The sequence below is a fragment of the Microcaecilia unicolor genome, chromosome 7 (genome assembly GCF_901765095.1).
Source record: "Microcaecilia unicolor chromosome 7, aMicUni1.1, whole genome shotgun sequence".
In the NCBI taxonomy this organism is placed as follows: domain Eukaryota; kingdom Metazoa; phylum Chordata; class Amphibia; order Gymnophiona; family Siphonopidae; genus Microcaecilia; species Microcaecilia unicolor.
Window position 1 is genome coordinate 213,318,625 of NC_044037.1, and position 22,297 is coordinate 213,340,921.

General features: G+C 47.0%; 1 protein-coding gene across 2 annotated transcripts in view; it reads right to left on the reverse strand.

The window, feature by feature from the left end:
• DNAJC10 (DnaJ heat shock protein family (Hsp40) member C10) overlaps positions 1 to 22,297 on the reverse strand; it is a 149,545-nt gene that overhangs the window by 39,675 nt on the left and 87,573 nt on the right. The window contains exons 12-15 of one of the 2 annotated variants that reach the window (XM_030209466.1): positions 21,220 to 21,333; positions 14,160 to 14,274; positions 3,137 to 3,264; positions 1,245 to 1,361 (exon numbers count right to left, since the gene is read on the reverse strand). In XM_030209466.1, coding sequence (XP_030065326.1) covers positions 1,245 to 1,361; positions 3,137 to 3,264; positions 14,160 to 14,274; positions 21,220 to 21,333 — 474 coding nt within the window. Of the gene's footprint in view, positions 1 to 1,244; positions 1,362 to 3,136; positions 3,265 to 14,123; positions 14,275 to 21,219; positions 21,334 to 22,297 lie in introns of both variants that reach the window. The other variant, XM_030209465.1, reaches the window with a different exon arrangement.

The window sequence follows — 22,297 nt, forward strand, 5'->3', positions numbered from 1 at the left end:
GTGCCTATCTTGCCTTTCTAAAATACTTAAAACAAACGCATTTTTTGACTTCTCATATACAGGATGAGGCAAAAAATGTAACTCCCTTGAGGTTTTTTTTTTTTGCTGTTTTCTCAGCACCTACTTGGAATTTCAACATGAAATTTTACAGCTTTATTTACTGTTACTATGTGAAGTGGAATGAAATTATCTTTAAACACAGCAAATTACCAACTTTTTAGCATGACCACCCAGCGATTTTCGCACGTTCCAAAATATTAGCACTGTAACACAACCATTATTTGAAACAAAACAAACCAAACAAAAAAAACAGGGTACCAGCTTTCTTTAATGACACAGTGATGTAGACTTTTGTCTGCGTAAGTAATGTTGGGCACATCAATTCTCCAAACATAAATCCCTTCACAATAAACTGATCAGTAAACTGGGATCTCTCACCATATACTTCTGTCAGCTCCACCCAAAGCCACAAAAAATCGCCGAACTCAAGGAAGTGCTGCAGATGATCTGAGGCAGCCTCTGAGGGACCGATCGACAAGGCTGTTAAGAACTTCCAAAAGCAACTGAAGGCCTGTGTTAAAGCTGGGGGTGGACACTGAGCATTACAGTGAATGTGAAATTCTGACACATTGTTAATTGTATTGTTTGAATGATGTTATTTTACTGTGTGCACAAATTGTTAAGTAATAATGCTAAAATGTCAGTAACATAGCTTAAAATAATTCAATGTTGATTAACAGCAATCGTAAGCATGATGACTAAATAAGTATGTAAAATTTCTTGTTGAAATTCAAAGTAGTTTGCTGAGAAAACGGCAAAAAAAACCCACAAAAAACCTCTAGGGGTTTTTTTTTTTTGCCTCAGCATGTATGTCTCCCGAGTCCACAAAATGGATTTATATAAAAAAGCTTTCTCCATAAGCAAGTTATAGGTCCTAGAACTCATGAATTGACTCTAGCCCCCCCCCCCCCACTCTCCCTCGTTAACCTGTAAGAAGACAAACAAATATAAAAAGAGTGGTTGTAGTATGATGTCACAAAGCAGGAAGGGTGGAAATAACCAACAGATAATACCTAGAAAAATGTCTCATACAAACCGCTGTTAATAATTTACTTTCTATCTAATGTTAAGTAAAAATAACACAATGAGGCCATGTTTCTGTAAACAGAGTATAGCTACATATCCGACACCATAAAAAACTTTTCTCTTCTATATAAAAGAAAATATCAATCTTGTAAGCTTACCATGTTGCAGAGCCCTTCATGAATTGTACAGTCTAGTGTGCCAAACTTTAGCTGACCACTCAGATGCTTGGATGCTTTTCTTAACTCTGGTAGTAAGGCACGGCAAGGAGGACACCACTTTAAGAAGAAAAATATGTAATTTAAAATCAACAACCTCACTGCTTCATGTCAGACAGTGATTTTATTTTCACTAGGATTCCAACAGTCCTTGGATGAGTTGGGAATCTTACTTCCAACAAGACTCAACATCACAGGTATCTGAAGGATTCATAGCCTCTCCCACGGCCCACAACAAGATGCAGAAACATCCAGAGAGAAACACACAGGTGGCAGTTTTATAACTGGGCAACACAATTTAGGTGTGCTGAGCACCAGTTCTATAATGGCATCTCTGTGCCAAGATGCTGATATAGAATATTAGCTTAAGTTAGTGTTGGTGCACCTATATTTAGGCATGGCAGGTGTAAATGGACGTGTTTGAATGCGGCTGTTATACATCACTTACAGTACTCTGTAAGTTGCCCTTGTAACTATTAGACATTCTTAAAGTTTGCCCATTCCTTCCCCCCATGAATGCCCCCCTTACATTATTGCACTAAGTAAGTTGAGTGCCTACATCAGTGGTCTTCATTAATTTTTCAGCCGGGCCCAATTTGGATTTCAAAGAGTTGGTGAGCCACCAAATATCTTCCCATGCAGGGCCACAACACTGCTGACCAGTGTGTGCCAATGACATCCACCCTACCAGCCCACCTTCAAACTTCATTGGGGGATACCCTTAAGGTTGTGGGCATATCTAAATGCATTCTCTTTTGTCTACCGAGTCTATTGAGTAATGCTTTGACCTTCAAGTATGCGGCTCTTCCCCTATCCATTTTCCTCTCTCTGTCCTGAGCCTGGATAAAAAGACAGAGTAGCAACCCCCCCCCCCAAAGACAATGAGGGCCACCCCAGAGGTCTCCATGGGTTGCCACTGACCTACCAGCCTTGCATTGAAGAACACTGGCCTACATTATAGAATAGCGCCGAGTGTGCGGCTGCCATTTACACATAAACGTACACTTACGCAAATGACAGTATTCTATAAATGTAGGTGCACAAATGGCTAAATTTAGGTGACTAGTTATAGAACGAAGGGGTTAAAGGTCAGAGGACACAATGTGCTTCTTATCCTATTGAAATAACGCTGCTGTTCCTTTGTTCCAGATGAATTGTTCTATATTATTGTTTATTATGTCTAACTTTGTTGTTTTTATGACATATCTTTATGGATTATGTTTTCCAATTGTAAGCCACTTAAGGCAATCCTTAGGGATCACAAAGGCAAGTAATAAATGTAATAGAACACAGGTTATATAAACCCTTTGGAAAATGCAAATATTTTCTGTGTATAGATGCACATTCTGATATTAATTACCATCTTTAAATTGGCACACATAGACGTGCCATTGCCTTCACTTCCTAAGCAATATCCCGGACTGCCCTGTTCAATAAAGATCAAGGAACATGTTTCTACATTTTATGTGTTAAACATAGGTCACTGTGTTACCTGGAAAATAAGTAGCGTTGTACTGTTTCAACAGATACAGAAACATGATAATTTGGTTCTATAAATCACCTTTCAGCCAAGCACAATACATTTTGTCATGGCAACTCAAGTAGATGTTTGGCAACTTCCATAATAGATAGTCAATTACAATGACTTACATACTGACAGGCTGCTTTTAAAAGGAGAATTTAATTATTATTACACAATTGCAGTTGGATGAACTAAGGCAAAGAGAAGTAAAAATGACTTGCCTAATGCCAAGCACAGTTGGGAACAGTAGGCTCTAGTGCCTGAGTATTTAACAAGCTTTACTGAGGAAAGGTAAAGAGAATAAAACACTTACAGGTGCAAAAAAGTCAACAAGCCATGGTTCCTTCTCCTTCCCAGGAAAGTTCTGAGGTCCAAGTGTAATAACATGGGAATTCACACTTTCTTTAGCAAATGCAACTATGTCATATAGTATTTGCTTGCCTTTGAAAATTAAGAAAAGTTCATTTCGTATACAGATTCATTAAGATGACATCACAAGTTCAACTACTTTAATATGAATCATTTGATTAACTGTGGCAAACTCTGGGTAATGAAAAAAACAAACAAAAACCCACAGAAAGTTGTACCTAGCTGTTTTAAGATGATATTTTATCGCATAAAAATGGACGATCATAGCAAAGAAATCTGCTGTTCATTTACACATTGTAGAATCACTGTGAGAGTAATTTTATAATGGGGGGGATCCAAATTCTATAAGGAAAATAGGCATCTACTTTATTTATAGACTAAAGTGCAATCAATTACAGCAGCCATAGAGCTGCTGTAAATGCTCAAACCTAATCTGTTTAAGAATGTAATTTACAGTATTTTATGAAGTATGCGTGTTAATGTACCCCCACACTTGAACTCTGTTCATGTGAATGCCCACCTGCAAAGCACCCACCAGCGAATACTGGTGCATATTTACTCTATACTTTATCCTCCAAATTGTATAAATGGCGCCTAAAGTTGTAGACTAGGTTAAATTACACATGTAGCATAACTAGCTAATTGGAGCTAAATTGGCACTTAATTGGAGTTAAGTACCAATAACTGGCATCAAACATTAATTGGCACTAATTAGCAGCTGAGCATGTAACTGGCTTATGCGCCTATTCTGTAAACCAAGCGCCTAACGTCTCTCATGTGCAACTGCAAAGGGAGCATTAATGTGGGCGTGTCAGGGTGTTCTATTTCTGTGCGCACTTTAAAGGATAATTGCATTTACACACACCACTGCTGCTTTTAGGTGCCAGCATTTATGTCAGGCATAAACATTGTACGAACAGTCACTCCTAAAGTTTGGCACATAACTGCGGATTTATGCTAGTATTCTATAACAGATTTGGCACATGACTCTACCATTATAGAATACTTGCTAACGCCCAGTTCTTTGCCATCTAACTTTTAGCATAGCACCATTTATAGAACTCCCTCTACATCCACAGTGAACTCTGTGTGGGATTTTATATTGAACTCTTAGTTCTGCTCTCCATCTCTCTTTCTCCTCCTGTCTTTCTCAGTTGCCATTCCTTTCCTTTGTTTTGTAAATTGCTATATGAACTGCTCTGCTACTTTCCAGGAAAAGGTAATGAAAGTGATTCAAGACAAGAACATATACACTATTATGAGCAGATGAGTATTTCCCATCACTTTAAATACTTAATTTTCTCTACCTCATCCAGTCTCTCTCACCCTCACCTATTTGGGATCCTCAGGAAAGGAAGAGTTAGTGGTTACTGAGGATGGGGAGACTGGATGGGCCATTTGGTCATCATCTGCCATCATGTTCTATATTTCTCTACAATGGAATTTCACGATATTAGTTGAAACAAATTTCTGAGTTATCAACAATTGAGTATTCTACTTCTAGCAAATGCAGTTAAGGTATTCCAGAAGGGCTCACAGACAGATGGAAATTTAACTACTTTTGCTGAAGTTAAATTAGATATTCTTTGCTTTGGTCTTTACAGAAGATGTTAGAGATATACCTGTACCAGAAATGGTTTTCAAGGGTGATGATGCGGAGGAACCGATAGAAATCTCAGTGAACCTGGAAGATGTACTAAGTCAAATCAACAAACTAAAGAATAGTAAATCACCTGGACCAGATGGAATGCACCCTAGGGTACTAAAAGAACTAAAAATGAAATTGCTGATCTGCTGTTAGTGATCTGTAACCTGTCATTAAAGTCACTCGTAGTACTTGAAGATTGGAGGACGGCCAATGTAAAAGTGTTTTATTTAAAAAAAAAAAAAAAAAAATTATAAAGAATAAGATTACAGAACACATAGATAAACATGGTTTATAATGGGACAAAGCCAGCATGGATTCATCCACGAGAATTCTTGCCTCACCAATTTGCTTCATTTCTTTGAAGGCGTGAATAAATATGTCGATAAAGGTGAGCTGGTTGAGGTAGCGTATCTAGACTTTTAGAAAGCTTTTGACAAAGTTCCTCATAAGAGACTCCTGAGAAAAATAAAGAGTCATGGGATAGCAGGCAATGTTCTGTTGTGGATTAGGAATTGGTAATTGGGCAGAAAACGGGGGGGGGGGGGGGGGGGGGGGGGGGGGGGAAGGATTAAATGGCCATTTCTCTCAAATGGAGAAAGGTGAATAGTGGAGTGCCACAGGGATCTGTACTTGGACCGGTGCTGTTTAACATATTTATAAATTATCTGGAATTTAGAACAAGTGAGGTGATTAAATTTGCAGATAACACAAAATTATTCAAAGTTATTAAAACACATGAAGACTGTGAAAAAGGTGAAATTAGGCCTTACCTGCTAATTTTCTTTCCTCTAGACCCTCCAGATCGGTCAAGACGCTTGGGTTATGCATGCCTACCAGCAGAGGGAGACTGAGAACACTAACTTCAAAATGAGTACATATAACCTGTGCTAGCCCTCTATCTCCAGTATACACTTAGCAAAGCAGAGAAACAAATCCCTGGAACAGTAACTCTGAAACTAATAGAACCCCTGTACCTGGAAAACTATTAGTTAAACACCAACAGTGTGCTTAAACAGATGAAATGCCCAGGCGTCCCACTCTGCAGAATATTAGAGTCAAAGAAAGTTCTCCGACCATACTGAATATAAAATGAACAGACATAGCAGAACACGGCTCAAAATACTTCTGATAATTGACACGGCTGAAAAATACTTCTGATAAGAGACAGGGCGGGCTCTTGACCGGTCTGGAGGGTCTAGAGGAAAGAAAATTAACAGGTAAGGCCTAATTTCACCTTCCTCAGCAACCCTCCAGACCGGTCAAGACGCTTGGGAAGTACCAAAGCAGTAGACACATTAAGGGTGGGACCCACGAAAAGCAGAAGACAACACAGCCGCTCCAAACCGAGCATTCTCTTTTGCCTGCACATCAATTCTATAATGCTTTACAAAAGAATGAATGGACGACCACGCCGCCGCCTTACAAATGTCCTGCGGAGGAATAAAACTACTTTCCGCCGAAGAGGCGGCTACCCCCCGAGTAGAGTGTGCCTTCAGTACCGAGGGAACTGCCCGACGCTTCAACAAATATGCCGAGGCAATAGTCTCCTTCAACCATCTAGCCAGAGTAGCCTTGGAAGCCGCTTCCCCCTTTCTGGGACCTCCAAACAAAATGAACAAATGATCCGACGCTCGGAAGTCCTGCGTTCTGCTCAAATACGACCGCAAAATGCGTCGAACATCCAACTTAGCCAAACGACGTTGAGAGAGGTCACCAGACCTATCCCCCAACACTGGTAACGAAATCACCTGATTTACATGAAAGGAGGATACCACCTTAGGAACAAACGAAGGAACTGTCCGCAAAGTCACTTTCTCCTTAGCCAAGGAGAGAAAAGGCTCTCTACAAGACAAAGCCTGTAGCTCCGAAATTCTACGCGCCGAAGTAATGGCCACCAGAAACACTGTCTTTAAAGTAAGATCTTTACACGAGATGGAAGCCAACGGTTCAAACGGAGGGCCTACCAGAGCCTCCAAGACCAAATTCAAATCCCAAGGCGGAACCGTCGGCCGACGAGGCGGACGAAGCAACTTGACAGCTTTCAAGAACCGCCCCACGTCCGGCGAAGCCGCCAAGGAAATCCCCTGAATCTTTCCACGGAAACAAGACAACGCTGAAACCTGCACTTTCAGGGAAGAGAGCGAGAGCCCCCTGTCAAGACCGTCCTGCAGGAACTCCAAAACTTCCGTGATCGAAACACGTAGAGGAACATAATCCCGCTCTTGACACCAGTTCTCAAAAATGCGCCACACCCGCACATAAGCCAAAGAAGTAGACCTCTTACGAGAACGCAACATGGTATCAATTACCCTGGCTGAAAAACCTTTCTTCCTTAATCTGAGCCTCTCAAGAGCCAAGCCATAAGCGAGAATGGAGCAGGGTCGGCCATCTCGATCGGCCCCTGAACCAATCTCACCCTGGGCCCCAACGGAATCGGAGCCTGCACTAATAACCGAACCAGGTCTTCGTACCACGGACGTCGAGGCCAATTGGGCGCAATCAGAACCACTAGACCTGCATGGCGCCCGATCCGCTGCACCACGCGGCCCACCAGCGGCCACGGCGGAAATACATAGAGCAACTGTTGAGTCGGCCACGGGAGCACTAACGTGTCGATGCCCTCGGCCCGAGGATCTCTTCGACGACTGAAGAAGCGAGAGACCTGAGCGTTGTCGGCTGATGCCATGAGATCCAGCACCGGCCGACCCCATTCCAACACCAGTCGATTGAACACTGAGGGATGGAGGGACCACTCCCCGGGGTCTAACGTGTGCCTGCTTAGAAAATCCGCGCTCACGTTGTCCACCCCTGCCACGTGGCCCGCCGAGAGACCCTGAAGATGAGCTTCTGCCCACAACATTAACTCCGCCGCCTCCACAGCTAACGCTTGGCTCTTCGTTCCCCCCTGCCGATTTACATATGCGACGGCCGTGGCATTGTCGGAAAGAACCCTGACTGCCTTGCCTTCTAACAGGCTGTGAAAGGACCGAAGAGCCAACCGAATTGCTCGAGTCTCCAGGCGATTGATGGACCAAGATGCTTCCTCCAACGTCCTTGGGCTACCTGACCCAGGCAATGCGCTCCCCAGCCCGAGAGACTCGCATCCGTGGTCAGCACCGTCCAATTGGGAGTGTCCAGCGGCATGCCCTTTCGCTAGATTCGGAGAGTAGAGCCACCAGCGAAGGCTGCGAAGGGCAACCCCCGACAGAGGGAAACTCTCCTCCAGGTCCTGAGACTGAGGGGACCAACGAGACACCAAAGCTCTCTGTAATTCTCTCATATGGGCCCTGGGCCAAGGAACCACCTCTATTGTTGCTGCCATCAGACCCAACACCTGAAGATACGCCCGAGCCGAAGGCGCTCTCTGCCGACGGATCTGTCCCTGCAGCTTGGAAATGCGAGGAGCTGTCAAAAACACCCGGCCCTTCTTCGTGTCGAAGCGAACTCCCAGATACTCCAGGGACTGGGAAGGCACCAGGTGACACTTTGCCAGATTGACCACCCAACTGAGCGACTGCAAGAAGGTCACCACACGGCCGGTGGCCTCCTCGCTCTCTGACCTTGATTTGGCCCGAATCAACCAGTCGTCCAGATACGGATGAACCAAAATGCCCTGCAAGCGCAGCGCCGCCGCCACCACCACCATCACCTTGGAGAAGGTGCGAGGCGCAGTCGCCAGGCCGAATGGAAGCGCACAAAACTGAAAATGTCTCCCTAAGACCACAAAGCGAAGAAAACGCTGGTGCGCCTCTAGAATGGGAATGTGTAAGTAAGCCTCTGTCAGGTCTAGAGAAGTCAGAAACTCTCCTTCTTGCACCGCTACAATAACTGAGCGTAATGTCTCCATCCGAAAGGAGGGAACCTTTAGGGCTGCATTGACCTTCTTGAGGTCTAAAATGGGCCGGAAGGCACCCTCTTCCTTCTTGGGCACCACGAAGTAAATGGAGTAACAGCCTGTACCTCTTTCTAACATGGGAACAGGTACCACCGCCCCTAAACCGATTAGACGCGACAGAGTGGCCCGTACTGCTCTTGCCTTGCATCTTGAATGACAGGGAGACACGAGAAAGAAATCGGAGAGGGGACTGTCGAATTCTAGGGCGTACCCGTCTCGCAATATCTGCAGTACCCACTGGTCTGACGTGATCTGGACCCACCTCTGGTAAAACAAGCGTAAGCGAGCCCCCACGCGAACCAGAGGCTGGGTCCCCAAACCATCATTGAGACACACGGGACGTACCGGACGCTCCCGAAGAGGAGCCTCGCCCCCCGCGACGGCCACCTCAAAAGGACTGGGTTCTCTGGAAAAACCGACCCCTAGTCCCCCCAGAAGACCTACCGAGCCGATACCGCCGAGCCTCCTGAAAACGCCCCCGCCCTGCTGCCCCCTTAGACACCTTGGGACGAAGCTCAGGAAGCCGAGGGGCCTTAGCATCACCAAGACCCTTCACCAACTTATCCAATTCCTCCCCGAAAAGCAAAGAGCCTCTAAAAGGAAGGGAACAAAGTTTAGTCTTGGAGGCGGCATCGGCCACCCAGCCCCGCAACCACAGGGCCCGCCGAGCCGCCACCGCAAAGGTCATGTTCTTAGCAGAGGCCCTCAACAAATCGTACAGCGCATCCGCCAAGAACGACGACCCCATCTCCAACTTGGCCAGATCTTGAACAAGAGAAGCCCTATCAGCCTGCGGGCTATCCAGGAGCCTCTCAGCCCAGCGAAAACAAGCCCGAGCCACCAGACCTCCACAAACAGACGCTTGCAGCGCCAAGGCAGACAGATCAAAACTCCGCTTTAGGAAGGTCTCCAATTTCCTATCCTGAGGGTCCCACAACGCGGCCCCCCCCATCCACTGGAATAGCAGAAGCCTTAGTCACTGCCGTCACCACGGCATCCACCGTCGGGGGCCTGAGAGACTCTCTGTCCTCCTGAGGAAGAGGATAGAGCTTGGTCATAGCCCGAGCCACCTTACACTGAGCCTCCGGCGAATGCCACTCCTGCATGATCATATCTCTCAAGTCCGCATTCATAGGGAAAGAGCGAGAGACCCGCCTGATCCCCTTAACCAAAGGATCCACCTGCTTCCCATCCCCAATGGGAGCTGCCGCAGGATCAAACCTTAAAGTGGCAGACACCTGCTCAATGAGTTCAGATAATTCATCCCTGTGAAAAATCCTAACCACCGAGGGGTCTTCCCCAGGCAAAGACAGGTCCCCATCCTGCCCTGCAACCGACCCCTCCTCCTCTTCCAGGGGGCTAAAATCGCCCTCAGAATCCGGAGGAGAAAAGACCTCTACATCTTCAGAGCACTCCACTCGTGGTCTTTTAGCGGTAGCCCCCCCCAACCTTGGACTAAGGGACTCCGCACCCGATGGGCCCGCCTTCCAAGCCTGAAACAAACTCCAAACAAACTCTGGAGGGAACCCCATGCTGCCCGAGGCCTCCCCCCCCAGCGGGACTCGAAATCGGGAGAGACTGCGGCCCCACGACCGTCTCAGCGCCCAAAAGACCCGAATCCAAGATGGCGGCGGTTCCCGCCAAAATCGGAACCGCCGCTGAAGCGCCAAACTGAGCCGCACAAACCTCCTGCGATCCGGCAGAAGGAACCTCCGCTGCTAACACCGGTGGCGCGAGGGATAGGGCCTTGGGCTCTCCACAAAACCGGCAGGGACCGCCAGCCGCGTCAACACCCCGACGCGCGCACAGCCGGCAACGAAGCAACTTCCCCGACATACTCGCGCCTCAGAAACAGCTGATTACAACAACCGGCGAAAACAAAAGAAAAGAAACAACACTCACCGGCGCTTAATTACTGGCTCAGCTCTCCCAGACCGGCTGAACAACTCCGGAAACACCAGAGTGCAGCTCCTGCAGCTCTCCACACGAGGTGTGCTTTTTTTTTTTTTTTTTAAACTTTATTTGAGCCCTGCTGCTATAATCTGAATGGCACTCAAGGCTGCAGGATTAACACTGCAGCCGAGGCACAACGCTGCCCAAAACGGGAGAGCCAGTCAGGGGGAGGGACCCGGCCACCCGGGTGTGACACCCCAGAGGGGACAATGGCAGGCCCCACCGGACCTACCAACCCCTTGCACACCACAGAGTTCCAGGCACAGGGATTAACTGTTCTTTCACCAACTTATCCCCAGAAAATAACTGAAAATTAACTAGTCTCACAAAACGGAACCTAAATCCTACCAGACCGGACAAGCTGCACAGGCTGCATGTCTACCCTCTGCTGAGACTGAGAAAATACTGGAGATAGAGGGCTAGCACAGGTTATATGTACTCAGTTTGAAGTTAGTGTTCTCAGTCTCCCTCTGCTGGTAGGCATGCATAACCCAAGCGTCTTGACCGGTCTGGAGGGTTGCTGAGGAATTGCAGGGCGACCTTACGAATTTGGAAGACTGGGCATCCAAATGGCAGATGAAATTGAATGTGGACAAATGCATAGTGAGGAACATTGGGAAGAGTAATCCGAATCATAGTTACCTTGGGAGTCAGCACTCAAGAAAAAGATCTAGGTGTCACTGTAGACAATACACTGAAATCTTCTGTCCAGTGTGAGGCATCAGCCAAAAAAGCAAACAGGATGCTAGGAATTATTAGGAAAGGGATGATAAATAAGACCAGGAATACTATAATGCCTCTGTATTGCTCCATGTGCGACTTCACCTTGAGTATTGCATTCAATTCTGGTCGCCGTATCTCAAAAGAGATATAGCAGAATTAGAAAAGGTTCAAAAAGTAATAACCAAAATGATAAAGGGGATGGAGTTCCTCTCATATGAGGAAAGGCTAAAGAGATTAGGGATCTTCAGCTTATAAAAGAGGTGACTGAGGGGCGATATGATCGAGGTCTACAAAATCCTGAGTGGTGTAGAATGAGTAGAAGTGAATCGATTTTTTACTCTTTCAAAAAGTACAAAGACTAGGAGACATTCAATTAAGTTACATGGAAATACTTTTAAACAAATAGGAGTAAATATTTTTTCACTAAGTGAATAGTTAAATTCTAGAATTTGTTACTGGAGGATGTGGTTACAGTGTATCTGGGTTTAAAAAAAGGTTTGGAAAAGTTCCTGGAGGAAAGTCCATAGTCTGCTATTGAGATAGACATGGGGAAGCCACTGCTTGCCCTGGGATTGGTAGCATGGAATGTTGCTACTATTTGGGTTTCTGCCAGCTACTTGTGACTTGGATTGGCCACTGTTGGAAACAGGATATTGGGCTAGATGGACCATTGATCTGACCCCGTATGGCTATTCTTATGGTATATAAATAAAAATAAACCACAAACCCAAATACCATATTTTCAATAATTCATTGTACTTGGCTTTTACTATTCTGTATCAACCGTGCACTATTGTCCCCCAGTCCAACAACTGATTGAAGATATGATATTTTATTTGGGCTCATTGTGAATATAAAGCAAAAAAACAGATATATATACATAGAATTCTGGACCTATGATTACAACAGATTGAAAATATATTAAGTGCTGAATAGTGTGCTGGAACTCATATGTATGATGGTCCATTATTTTTAAACTTTGACAACTGATTTGTATATTAATAAAAATGAAAGAAGGGGTTAACATATTTTGTTAGAAGTGTTTAAGATTGCCTTTAAAAAATGGGCATGAGAGTGTTTTTAGAAAATGTTTGTGTGTCCCATTATAAAATAAACACTTTGGAGCAAAAGTGGGCCATGTTGACTTTTTGAATTATTTCAGCTATGCATGGATTCATAGCTTCTACGGCCTAAAGACTTAAGAGCAAACAAATCGAGCCATGCTCATAACTAACCAGTTCTGACATCTGGTGACTAACATTTTCTGCATGGGCTACTTTCTTCACAGTCTTGGAACAAGAATGGGCCATGTCTATGTGTTGTAATTCTCTTAGGGGCTCAAAAACAGGCATAGAAGCTAACTTCTCAAAACAACTGTGGTATTAAACAGCACAAAAATTACTCTTCCCTAGATGAAAAAGGCAGTTTGCTCAGTACTGGGGGTGCTCAAGAACCTACTGAAGCCACAGAGTTGCCACCTGTGAGTGCAGGCCAATGTAAAAAAAACCCAACCCATTCAACAGTTACATGAATCAGTATATACGAAACTTATCCACTTAGATAATATCACAATTTTTTTGTAAGAACATAAGCGTTGCAATAGTGGGATAGACTGAAGGTCCATCAAGCTCAGTATCCTGTTTTCAATAGTGGCCAATTCAGGTCACAAGTACCCGGAAAGATCCTAAAACAGATTTTATGCTGTTTATCTTAGAAATAAGCAGTGGATTTTCCCAAGTCCATCTTAATAATGGCTTGTGGACTTTTCTTTTAGGAATATACTTTCCAGATGTAATTGGTTTCGAAATAGTTTGCTTCCTTGTTTGTCCGGCACATTGCTACATAACAAGGGACATTCTTTTCTTAAAATATCTCCTGATATCATCTTGGTTCAACAAAATCAACAGGAATTTTCCAGATGATATTCAAAACCATTTAACTGGCCAAGAACAGCTCCTGGCCAGTTAAATATTACTTAACCGGCTATCCATCGATAATCAGCAGTAGAAAGTGACTAGCTGGTTATATCACTTGATATAGCCTGCTAGCCGGGAATATTCAGCGCTAGTTAAGCGGCCAAATGTGGCTACATGAAGAGCTGGTATATCTTTGGCCGCTATGAACACAGCTGGCCAGCACTTAATATTGATTTGATGGCTATGCTCTTAGTGGTCAAAAATAAACTGGATAGTTGTTGCCGGTCACCGGAAACAGACCTGAGTTGAATATCTGGCCTGACCGGCGATCGCAGGAGTCTGAATATTGGGCCCTTTGTTTTCATATCCAAAACCAGCAAAATTTTAAAACATTCCTTGAAAAGCAACACTATATTAGAAAATTGGAAATAATGAAAGAAGAGTTTAGTAAGAAATGATGAAACATGATAAAAAGAAACATGAAAGCAATTACAAAGCATGTAGAAAAACAAGGCAGCCAAGAATTTTATAGTGCTTTTCAACTTTTTTTTTCGTTTTTATATATAAGCACAAGCAGGAAAAGGTGTTAATAAGAAGTTCTTTCGGTGAAAATCTGTGTATGCGCTGACAACCACTGAATGGGTTCTAATAAATTCTAGCAGCGTAAATACTAGGACCACGGTTGGCTTTCACATGAAATCTGTACCCAACTGGTCTATGTTAATAAAATGTTACTGAGCCTCTGGACAAATTGAACCACTTCATAACTGCTAAAAAGCACAATAAAAACACATACAGTTCAAGCAGAGATATTTGTCTGGGTTCTGTTTACCGTGATGAATTTCATAATCTTCAATCCCTTTTCCCTTAAAGACGGCTGCACATGGTTGGTAAACATACAAATTGCTGCAGGTGTCTCGTGCAGAATGGCAATCAAATTTTCCAACCTAGGAAATGGACAGCTGCAGTTTAATTCTCCAAAAAAGAAAAAAAAGAGAAACACTCATGATAACCTGATTTTTAAAAGTGCCAGCACTATATAAAAGATAACCTACATTTCAGAATCATCATTAGAATGGCCCTCTTAAAAACTGACTGAACAGTTTTCTGGTCTGGCATTATTTGAGCTGCTTTAATTACGCTCAGGCATCAGTACTTAGGGGTCAGCAGTAAGAATGAGTACCTAAGAGGCTGATCAGTGTTAAAATTCTTCACTCAAGAAGGTAAAATTATGTATCATACCTGATAATTTTCTTTCCATTAATCATAGCTGATCAATCCATAGACTGGTGGGTTGTGTCCATCTACCAGCAGGTGGAGATAGAGAGCAAACTTTTGCCTCCCTATATGTGGTCATGTGCTGCCGGAAACTCTTCAGTATGTCGATATCAAAGCTCCATCCGCAGGACTCAGCACTTAGAGAATTACACCCACGAAGGGACACTCTGCCCAGCTCACCACCGCCGAAACGGGGGAGGGGAATTAACCCAGCTCATCCCCACACAAGTGGGGGAGGGGAATCCGTCCAGCTCATCCCCGCGGAACGGGGGAGGGACACCACACCCGCCGATGCGGGGGGATCTGGCTTATCCTGCAACCGCAACCGCGGGAGGAGCTGACTGACCCTAACACCGCCGAAGCGGGAGGGGTACAAAGCTGCCCTACAACCGCACGAAGCGGGAGGGAGTGCCGGCAGAATTTTAAGTCTCAATCCAGCCCCGTAAAACGGAGGGGAGAAGAATGCAGCAGCTCACTGTAACACAAACTCGTCTCAACTCTTGAAGAATCCAAGTGAAAAAACTTGAACACGAAGTCTTACTGAAGTAACTGAAGACTAAACTTGAACCTGAAATGCAACCAGAATAAAAACAGTACAGATATCTGGGAGGGGCTATGGATTGATCAGCTATGATTAATGGAAAGAAAATTATCAGGTATGATACATAATTTTACCTTCCATATCATCAAGCTGATCAATCCATAGACTGGTGGGATGTACCGAAGCAGTACTCACCCAGGGCGGGACACTGAAATCCCTGACCTCAACACTGAAGCTCCAAACCGGGCCTCCGCCCGTGCAGCCACAGCCAAACGGTAATGCTTGGAGAATGTATGAGCCGAAGCCCAAGTTGCCGCCTTGCATATCTCTTCCAAGGAGACGGATCCGGCCTCTGCCATCGAGGCCGCCTGAGCTCTCGTGGAGTGAGCCTTCAGCTGGATAGGCGGCACCTTCCCCGCAGCCACATAAGCCGCTGCAATGGCTTCCTTGACCCATCTTGCCACTGTAGGCTTAGCAGCCTGCAGACCCTTACGAGGACCTGCAAACAGGACAAACAGATGATCCGATTTCCGGAAATCATTGGTCACTTCCAAGTATCTGATGATGACTCGTCTCACATCCAGATATTTAAGAGCAGAGTACTCCTCTGGGTAGTCCTCCCTACGAAAGGAAGGGAGACAGAGCTGCTGATTCACATGGAAGCGAGAAACAATCTTGGGCAGAAAGGAAGGCACTGTGCGAATAGTCACTCCTGCCTCAGTGAACTGCAGAAAAGGCTCTCGACATGAGAGCGCCTGGAGCTCGGAAACTCTTCTGGCTGAAGTGATAGACACCAAAAAGACTGCTTTCAACGTCAGGTCTTTTAGAGATGCCCTCGACAAGGGTTCAAAAGGCGGCTTCTGCAATGCTCTTAGCACCAGGTTGAGATTCCACGCAGGCACCACTGAGTGCAGAGGAGGGCGCAGGTGATTAACTCCCTTGAGAAAGCGCACCACATCTGGCTGCAAAGCCAGGGAAGCACCCTTCAGGCGGCCCCTGAAGCAAGCCAGAGCCGCTACCTGGACTTTAAGGGAACTGAGCGACAGGCCTTTCTCCAGACCTTCTTGCAGGAACGCCAACACTGAAGAAATTGGAGCAGTGAAGGGAGAAAGTGAGCCTGCTTCACACCACGCTGCAAAGATACGCCAAACCCTGGCGTAAGCAGTAGAAGTAGAGCGCTTCCTCGCTCTCAGCATAGTGGCGATGACCTTGTCTGAGAAGCCCTTCTTCCTCAGATGCTGCCGCTCAATAGCCAGGCCGTAAGACCAAAGGGGGAGGGATCCTCCATCACCACGGGACCCTGATGTAACAGGCCCTGCTCCACTGGCAGCCGCAGAGGATCGTCGACTGAGAGCCTGATCAAGTCCGCATATCAGGGACGTCTGGGCCAATCCGGACCCACCAGGATTACCCTGCCGGGATGCTTTGCCACCCGGTCTAGCACCCTGCCCAACATGGGCCAGGGCGGGAACACATAGAGGAGCTCTTGTGTCGGCCACTGTTGGAGAAGAGCATCTACTCCCAGGGATCGAGGGTCCCGTCCTCTGCTGAAAAAGCACGGCACTTGGCAATTGGCCGATGACGCCATCAGATCTAGGCTCGGCTGGCCCCAGCGCTTCGTGATGTCAAAGAACGCCTGAGCAGATAGCTGCCACTCTCCGGGCTCCAAGGTATGGCGACTGAGAAAGTCCGCCTTGACATTCATGACTCCGGCAATGTGGGCCGCTGAAAGCTGCTCCAGGTTCGCTTCCGCCCACTGGCAAAGATTCATAGCCTCCTTGGCTAGAGGGGCGCTCTTGGTACCTCCCTGGCGGTTGACATAGGCCACAGCCGTGGCATTGTCCGACAGAACCCGTACAGGCTTCAACACCAGTACCGGGATGAACTCCAAAAGCGCCAACCGAATGGCTCTGAGTTCCAGGAGGTTGATAGACCACTTTGCCTCTGCAGGAGACCAGAGCCCCTGCGCTGTCCTTCCCAAGCAGTGGGCTCCCCAGCCCGACAAAGAGGCGTCCGTCGTGACGACAATCCACTCTGGGGTCACCAGAGGCATTCCCGCAGACAACTTGTCTGTCTGCATCCACCAGCTCAGCGCCTTGCGCACTGCTGGGTCCAAGGGAAGGCGCACAGCATAATCCTCCGACATCGGAGTCCAGCGCTGTAGCAAAGAGTGTTGAAGTGGTCTCATATGAGCCCTGGCCCAGGGCACTACTTCCATTGTGGCCGTCATAGATCCCAACAGCTGCACATAGTCCCAAGCCCGAAGAGGAGAGGCTACTAGGAACTGGTCCACCTGAGCCTGAAGTTTGACAATCCGATTGTCTGGCAGGAACACTCTGCCCACTTGGGTGTCGAATCGAACTCCCAGGTACTCCAGGGACTGAGTCGGGCGCAGCTGGCTCTTCTCCCAGTTGATGATCCATCCCAGGGAGCTCAAAAGAGCAACTACCCGGTCCACAGCTTTGCCGCACTCTGCATAAGAGGGGGCTCGGATCAACCAGTCGTCCAGATAAGGATGGACTTGTACCCCTTCCTTTCGTAGGAAGGCCGCGATGACCACCATTACTTTGGAAAAGGTCCGCGGAGCAGTAGCCAACTCGAATGGGAGGGCTCTGAACTGGAAGTGTCGTCCCAGGACTGCAAAACGCAGAAAGCGTTGATGAGGAGGCCAGATGGGAATATGCAGGTACGCTTCCTTGATGTCCAAGGAGGCCAAGAACTCTCCTGCCTTCACTGCCGCTATAACAGAGCGGAGAGTCTCCATGCGAAAGTGCCTCACTTTCAAGGCCCGATTGACCCCTTTGAGGTCGAGGATAGGCCGGACAGAACCTCCTTTCTTTGGTACCACAAAGTAAATGGAGTAACGTCCCTTGCCAAGCTGACTTTCTGGCACCGGAACGACCGCGCCCAGGCGGATCAGATTGTCCAAGGTCTGCTGCACTGCCACAGCTTTGACCGGAGACTTGCAGGGAGAGAGTACAAACCCGTCTCTTAAGGCTCGGCAGAACTCTAGCTTGTAGCCGTCTCTGATGACTTCCAGCACCCACGCGTCTGAAGTTATTGTGGTCCACTCGCCCAGAAACGAGGACAGCCGTCCTCCAATCTGCACTGGGGCGTGGACCAAGGCCCCGTCATTGGGTACGAGACCCTGGGGGAGGACCGGAGGGAGCACCTCCGGGACGGCGGTCTCTGCGAAAGGAATGCTGCTTGGGGGAGAAATTCCTCTTGAAGGATGAGGGGGCAGAGGAACCCGACTTGCCCGGGCGGTACCGACGGGCTTCCTGCAACCGTCCTCTGGAGGTACCGGGACGAGTACTAGCCCGAGCCCTGACCTCTGGTAATTTCTTGCCCTTAGACGTGCCGAGATCGGTCACGATTTTGTCCAGCTCGACCCCAAAGAGCAGCTTGCCTTTAAAAGGCAATCTAGCCAGGCGGGATTTAGAGGCGTGGTCAGCAGACCAATGTTTCAGCCAAAGCCACCGCCGCGCAGAGATTGTCTGAGCCATGCCTTTGGCTGAGGCCCTCAAGACATCATACAGCAAGTCTGCCAAATAGGCTAAGCCCGATTCTAGGGCCGGCCAATCAGCCCTCAAGGAATGATCCGAGGGGGAAGCCCGCTGCACCATAGTCAGGCACGCCCTGGCCACATAGGAGCCGCAAACTGAGGCCTGCAAACCTAAGGCAGCCGCCTCGAAGGACGACCTTAAGGCCGCCTCCAATCTTCTGTCTTGGGCGTCCTTTAGGGCCGTGCCACCTTCCACCGGCAACGCCGTTTTCTTAGTCACCGCAGTGATTAAAGAATCCACGGTAGGCCACAGATAGGCCTCACGTTCACTCACAGCCAAAGGATAGAGGCGGGACATAGCCCTAGCCACTTTAAGGCTCGCTTCCGGGACATCCCATTGAGCCGAAATTAAGGTGTGCATGGCATCATGCACGTGGAAGGTTCTAGGCGGGCGCTTCGTCCCCAGCATAATGGCAGAGCCAACAGGGGCTGAGGGAGAGACGTCCTCCGAAGAGGAAATCTTCAAAGTGTCCATGGCCTGTATCAACAGGTTGGGCAAATCCTCTGGGCTAAAAAGCCGCGCTGCAGAGGGGTCATCCGCTCCATCCGAGCGGGGATCCGTCTCCTCCAAGGAATCCGCAAAGGACCGTTGGGAGACCTCAGACACGCTGCCCTCATCTACATCGGAGGAGACAAAGTCCTCCAAGGCCTGGGAATCAACCCGAGGGCGTTTACCTCTGGGAACCTCAACCTCTTTACCAGACGAGGGAGAAGGGGCAGTGTTTTGCATGAGGAAGGCCTGATGCAGCAGCAAAACAAACTCGGGGGAGAAACCCCCCAGACTGTGCACTTCCGCAGCCTGGGCCACAGCCCTAGACGCACCCTCAACCGGCGCTCGCAAGAGCGGGGGAGAGACATGCTGCGCATCCAAAATGGCGTCCGGCGCGACACTCCGCGAAGGAGCCGCGCGGGAAGAACGGCGCTTAACTTTAGCCGCTTTTGTGCCGTCGCCCAAATTAAGGGCGTTCATGGCATTAATGTCTCCAACCTCAAGGGCGGCCCACGAAGAAGCCGTCCGAGCCGCGTGGCCTGCCAAGATGGCGGAGGCGAGGAGCGGGGGATGGGCGTTTATGGCGGGAAAAACCGCCACGCCGGAGGAAGGACCGGGACATTCATCGGTCACGAAACTGTCACCCAACAAGGGCGAATCAGGCTTTAAGACCCCCGCATCCCCTCTAGAAGCGCTCAAGCGATCCGGGGAGCGACCCTTTGCGCCCTCGCCCGCCGACGCCATATGCCACGAGGAGAAGAATCGGGGAACCCCCTGCCCGCTATAAAAAGGTAAAAATTACCTGCTTGCCGCTCCGAGCTGTAACGACCTGGTGTCCCAGTGAGTAGCTGCAATGAACGTTTAAATAAACGTCGAAATAAACGCCTTTAAGGACGTTCAAAATTTTTTTTTTTTTTTTTTTTTTTTTAACGGAGCCAGCGGGAGGGGGGAGAAAAGGAGGGACCTGGCACCACCAGGTTTGCACTTGCTCAAAAGAGCCCTCAACCCCAGGCACTCAACAAAACCTAAAAATTAGGCTTGGAGGCCTAGCCAGAGCTGCTGCTGTGTGTGACCACCACCTGCTGAGATAGAGAACATACTGGGGAGTTTCCGGCAGCACATGACCACATATAGGGAGGCAAAAGTTTGCTCTCTATCTCCACCTGCTGGTAGATGGACACAACCCACCAGTCTATGGATTGATCAGCTTGATGATATGGAATTACAATTTTACAATTGGGCAGAGAAGGTGCTTGATGACTGGGTTTGGGGCAGTTTGAGGGGACATGAGACAGTTTTCTGGGGTGGTTTTAGGAGGTAGGGGCAGTTTGAGGGGTGGTGTGGTAGTTGCAGACAATATTTTTTGGGTGTAGGAACAGTTGCGAGGTGGAGTAATTTTGAGGTAGTAGGGAAAGTTTGTGAGTTTGGAATTTCACCTTTTAAAACAGCCTCTGTTCTCTAACTGCTACATTTCACTCCATCTAATTGGACATGCTACAGCAGCTGGAACTCCTTTTCCCACAGAAATGCACTGGGAATTTTTTTTTTTTTTGGGGGGGGGGGGGCTCATTTCTTTGGAGCCCTTGATCTGTATTGGTTTTTCCCACATGCCAAGTTTCATTCCATTCCGTCAAATTTTCAGAGAATTATATTTGATCCCCAAAAGACATTCTCAATCTCTTTTATATAATTCTTTCCAACTTCCATTGGGTTGGAAACAATAAAAATTCACTGAACCACTGTAATCCATTTTAATTTGGATCCGCACAAGAGCAAAGAAACAGTATGCATTCTGCTTACACCAACTAACAGGCCAAACTTATGCTTTTCTTTTCCAAAATTCTAAAAAATGGACTCACCCATCTAAACCCGAAAGCACTTAAGACTTTACAATTTAAAGTGTGGCATAAAAAGACAGCTCTCTATGTTGTCCTGCAAAAGATCCCTACAATCCATGAAGGAAGACATTACCAGGAAAATCTGCCCTTCAGAAATCTAGAATACGAATGCATGCTTACCTCTATATGTTCATTTCTAAGTACAACTTTTAACTTTTTGTACTCCAGCACATCTGACTTTTCCTCCTCACCAAATGTAAAGAAAAGAAGCCACCGGTGATGGGCAACTCTGTCCTGAAATAGGCAAAAGTTAAAACAGACTTAATGTCAGATTCTGTAGAATAAACAGAAAACTAATAGTGAAGCAAACCTGAAAGCTTAACAGCATCTTCTAAACTATTTAATGTCTTACAAACTCCAACTGACATTCCCTTTAAAATGTGCTAGAATCCAGCTCCATGTTTGTCACCATCGGGGATGGTGTGGCAATATCGCTGTTTCAATCATACATGGCAGTCAGGTCTCTTGAGAATCTTGCTGAAGTTGCCCGCCCAATGTGACATCGGGAGGACATTGCTCACCACCATGATATAGAAATATTGAGTGGTGGACTCCGACACACCTTACACAGAACATTAGTCATAAAACTTGCCTTTTTCATTGTGCTGTCCCAGATTACACCCACTTCTCTTGGTACTACTGAGGTAATTAAATTTGCTGACGACACAAAGTTATTCAAAGTTGTTAAATCGCAAGAAGATTGTGAAAAATTACAAGAGGACCTTATGAGACTGGGAATCTAAATGGCAGATGACATTTAATGTGAGCAAGTGCAAAGTGATGCATGTGGGAAAGAGGAACCTGAATTATAGTTATGTAATGCAAGGTTCCACATTAGGAGTCACCAATCAGGAAAGGGATCTAGGCGTCACCATTGATGATACGTTGAAACCCTCTGCTCAGTGTGCGGCGGCCGCTAAACAGAATGTTAGGTATTAAGAAAGGATTATAAAAAAAAAACCGAGGACGTTATAATGCCTTTGTATCGCTCCATGGTGCGACCACACCTCGAATATTGTGTTCAATTCTGGTCACCGCATCTCAAGAAAGATATAGTGGAATTAGAAAAGGTACAGATAAGGGAAACGAAAATGATAAAGGGGATGGGACAACTTCCCTATGAGGAAAGGCTAAAGCGGCTAGGGGTCTTCAGCTTGGAGAAAAGACGGCTGAGGAGAGATATGATAGAGATCTATAA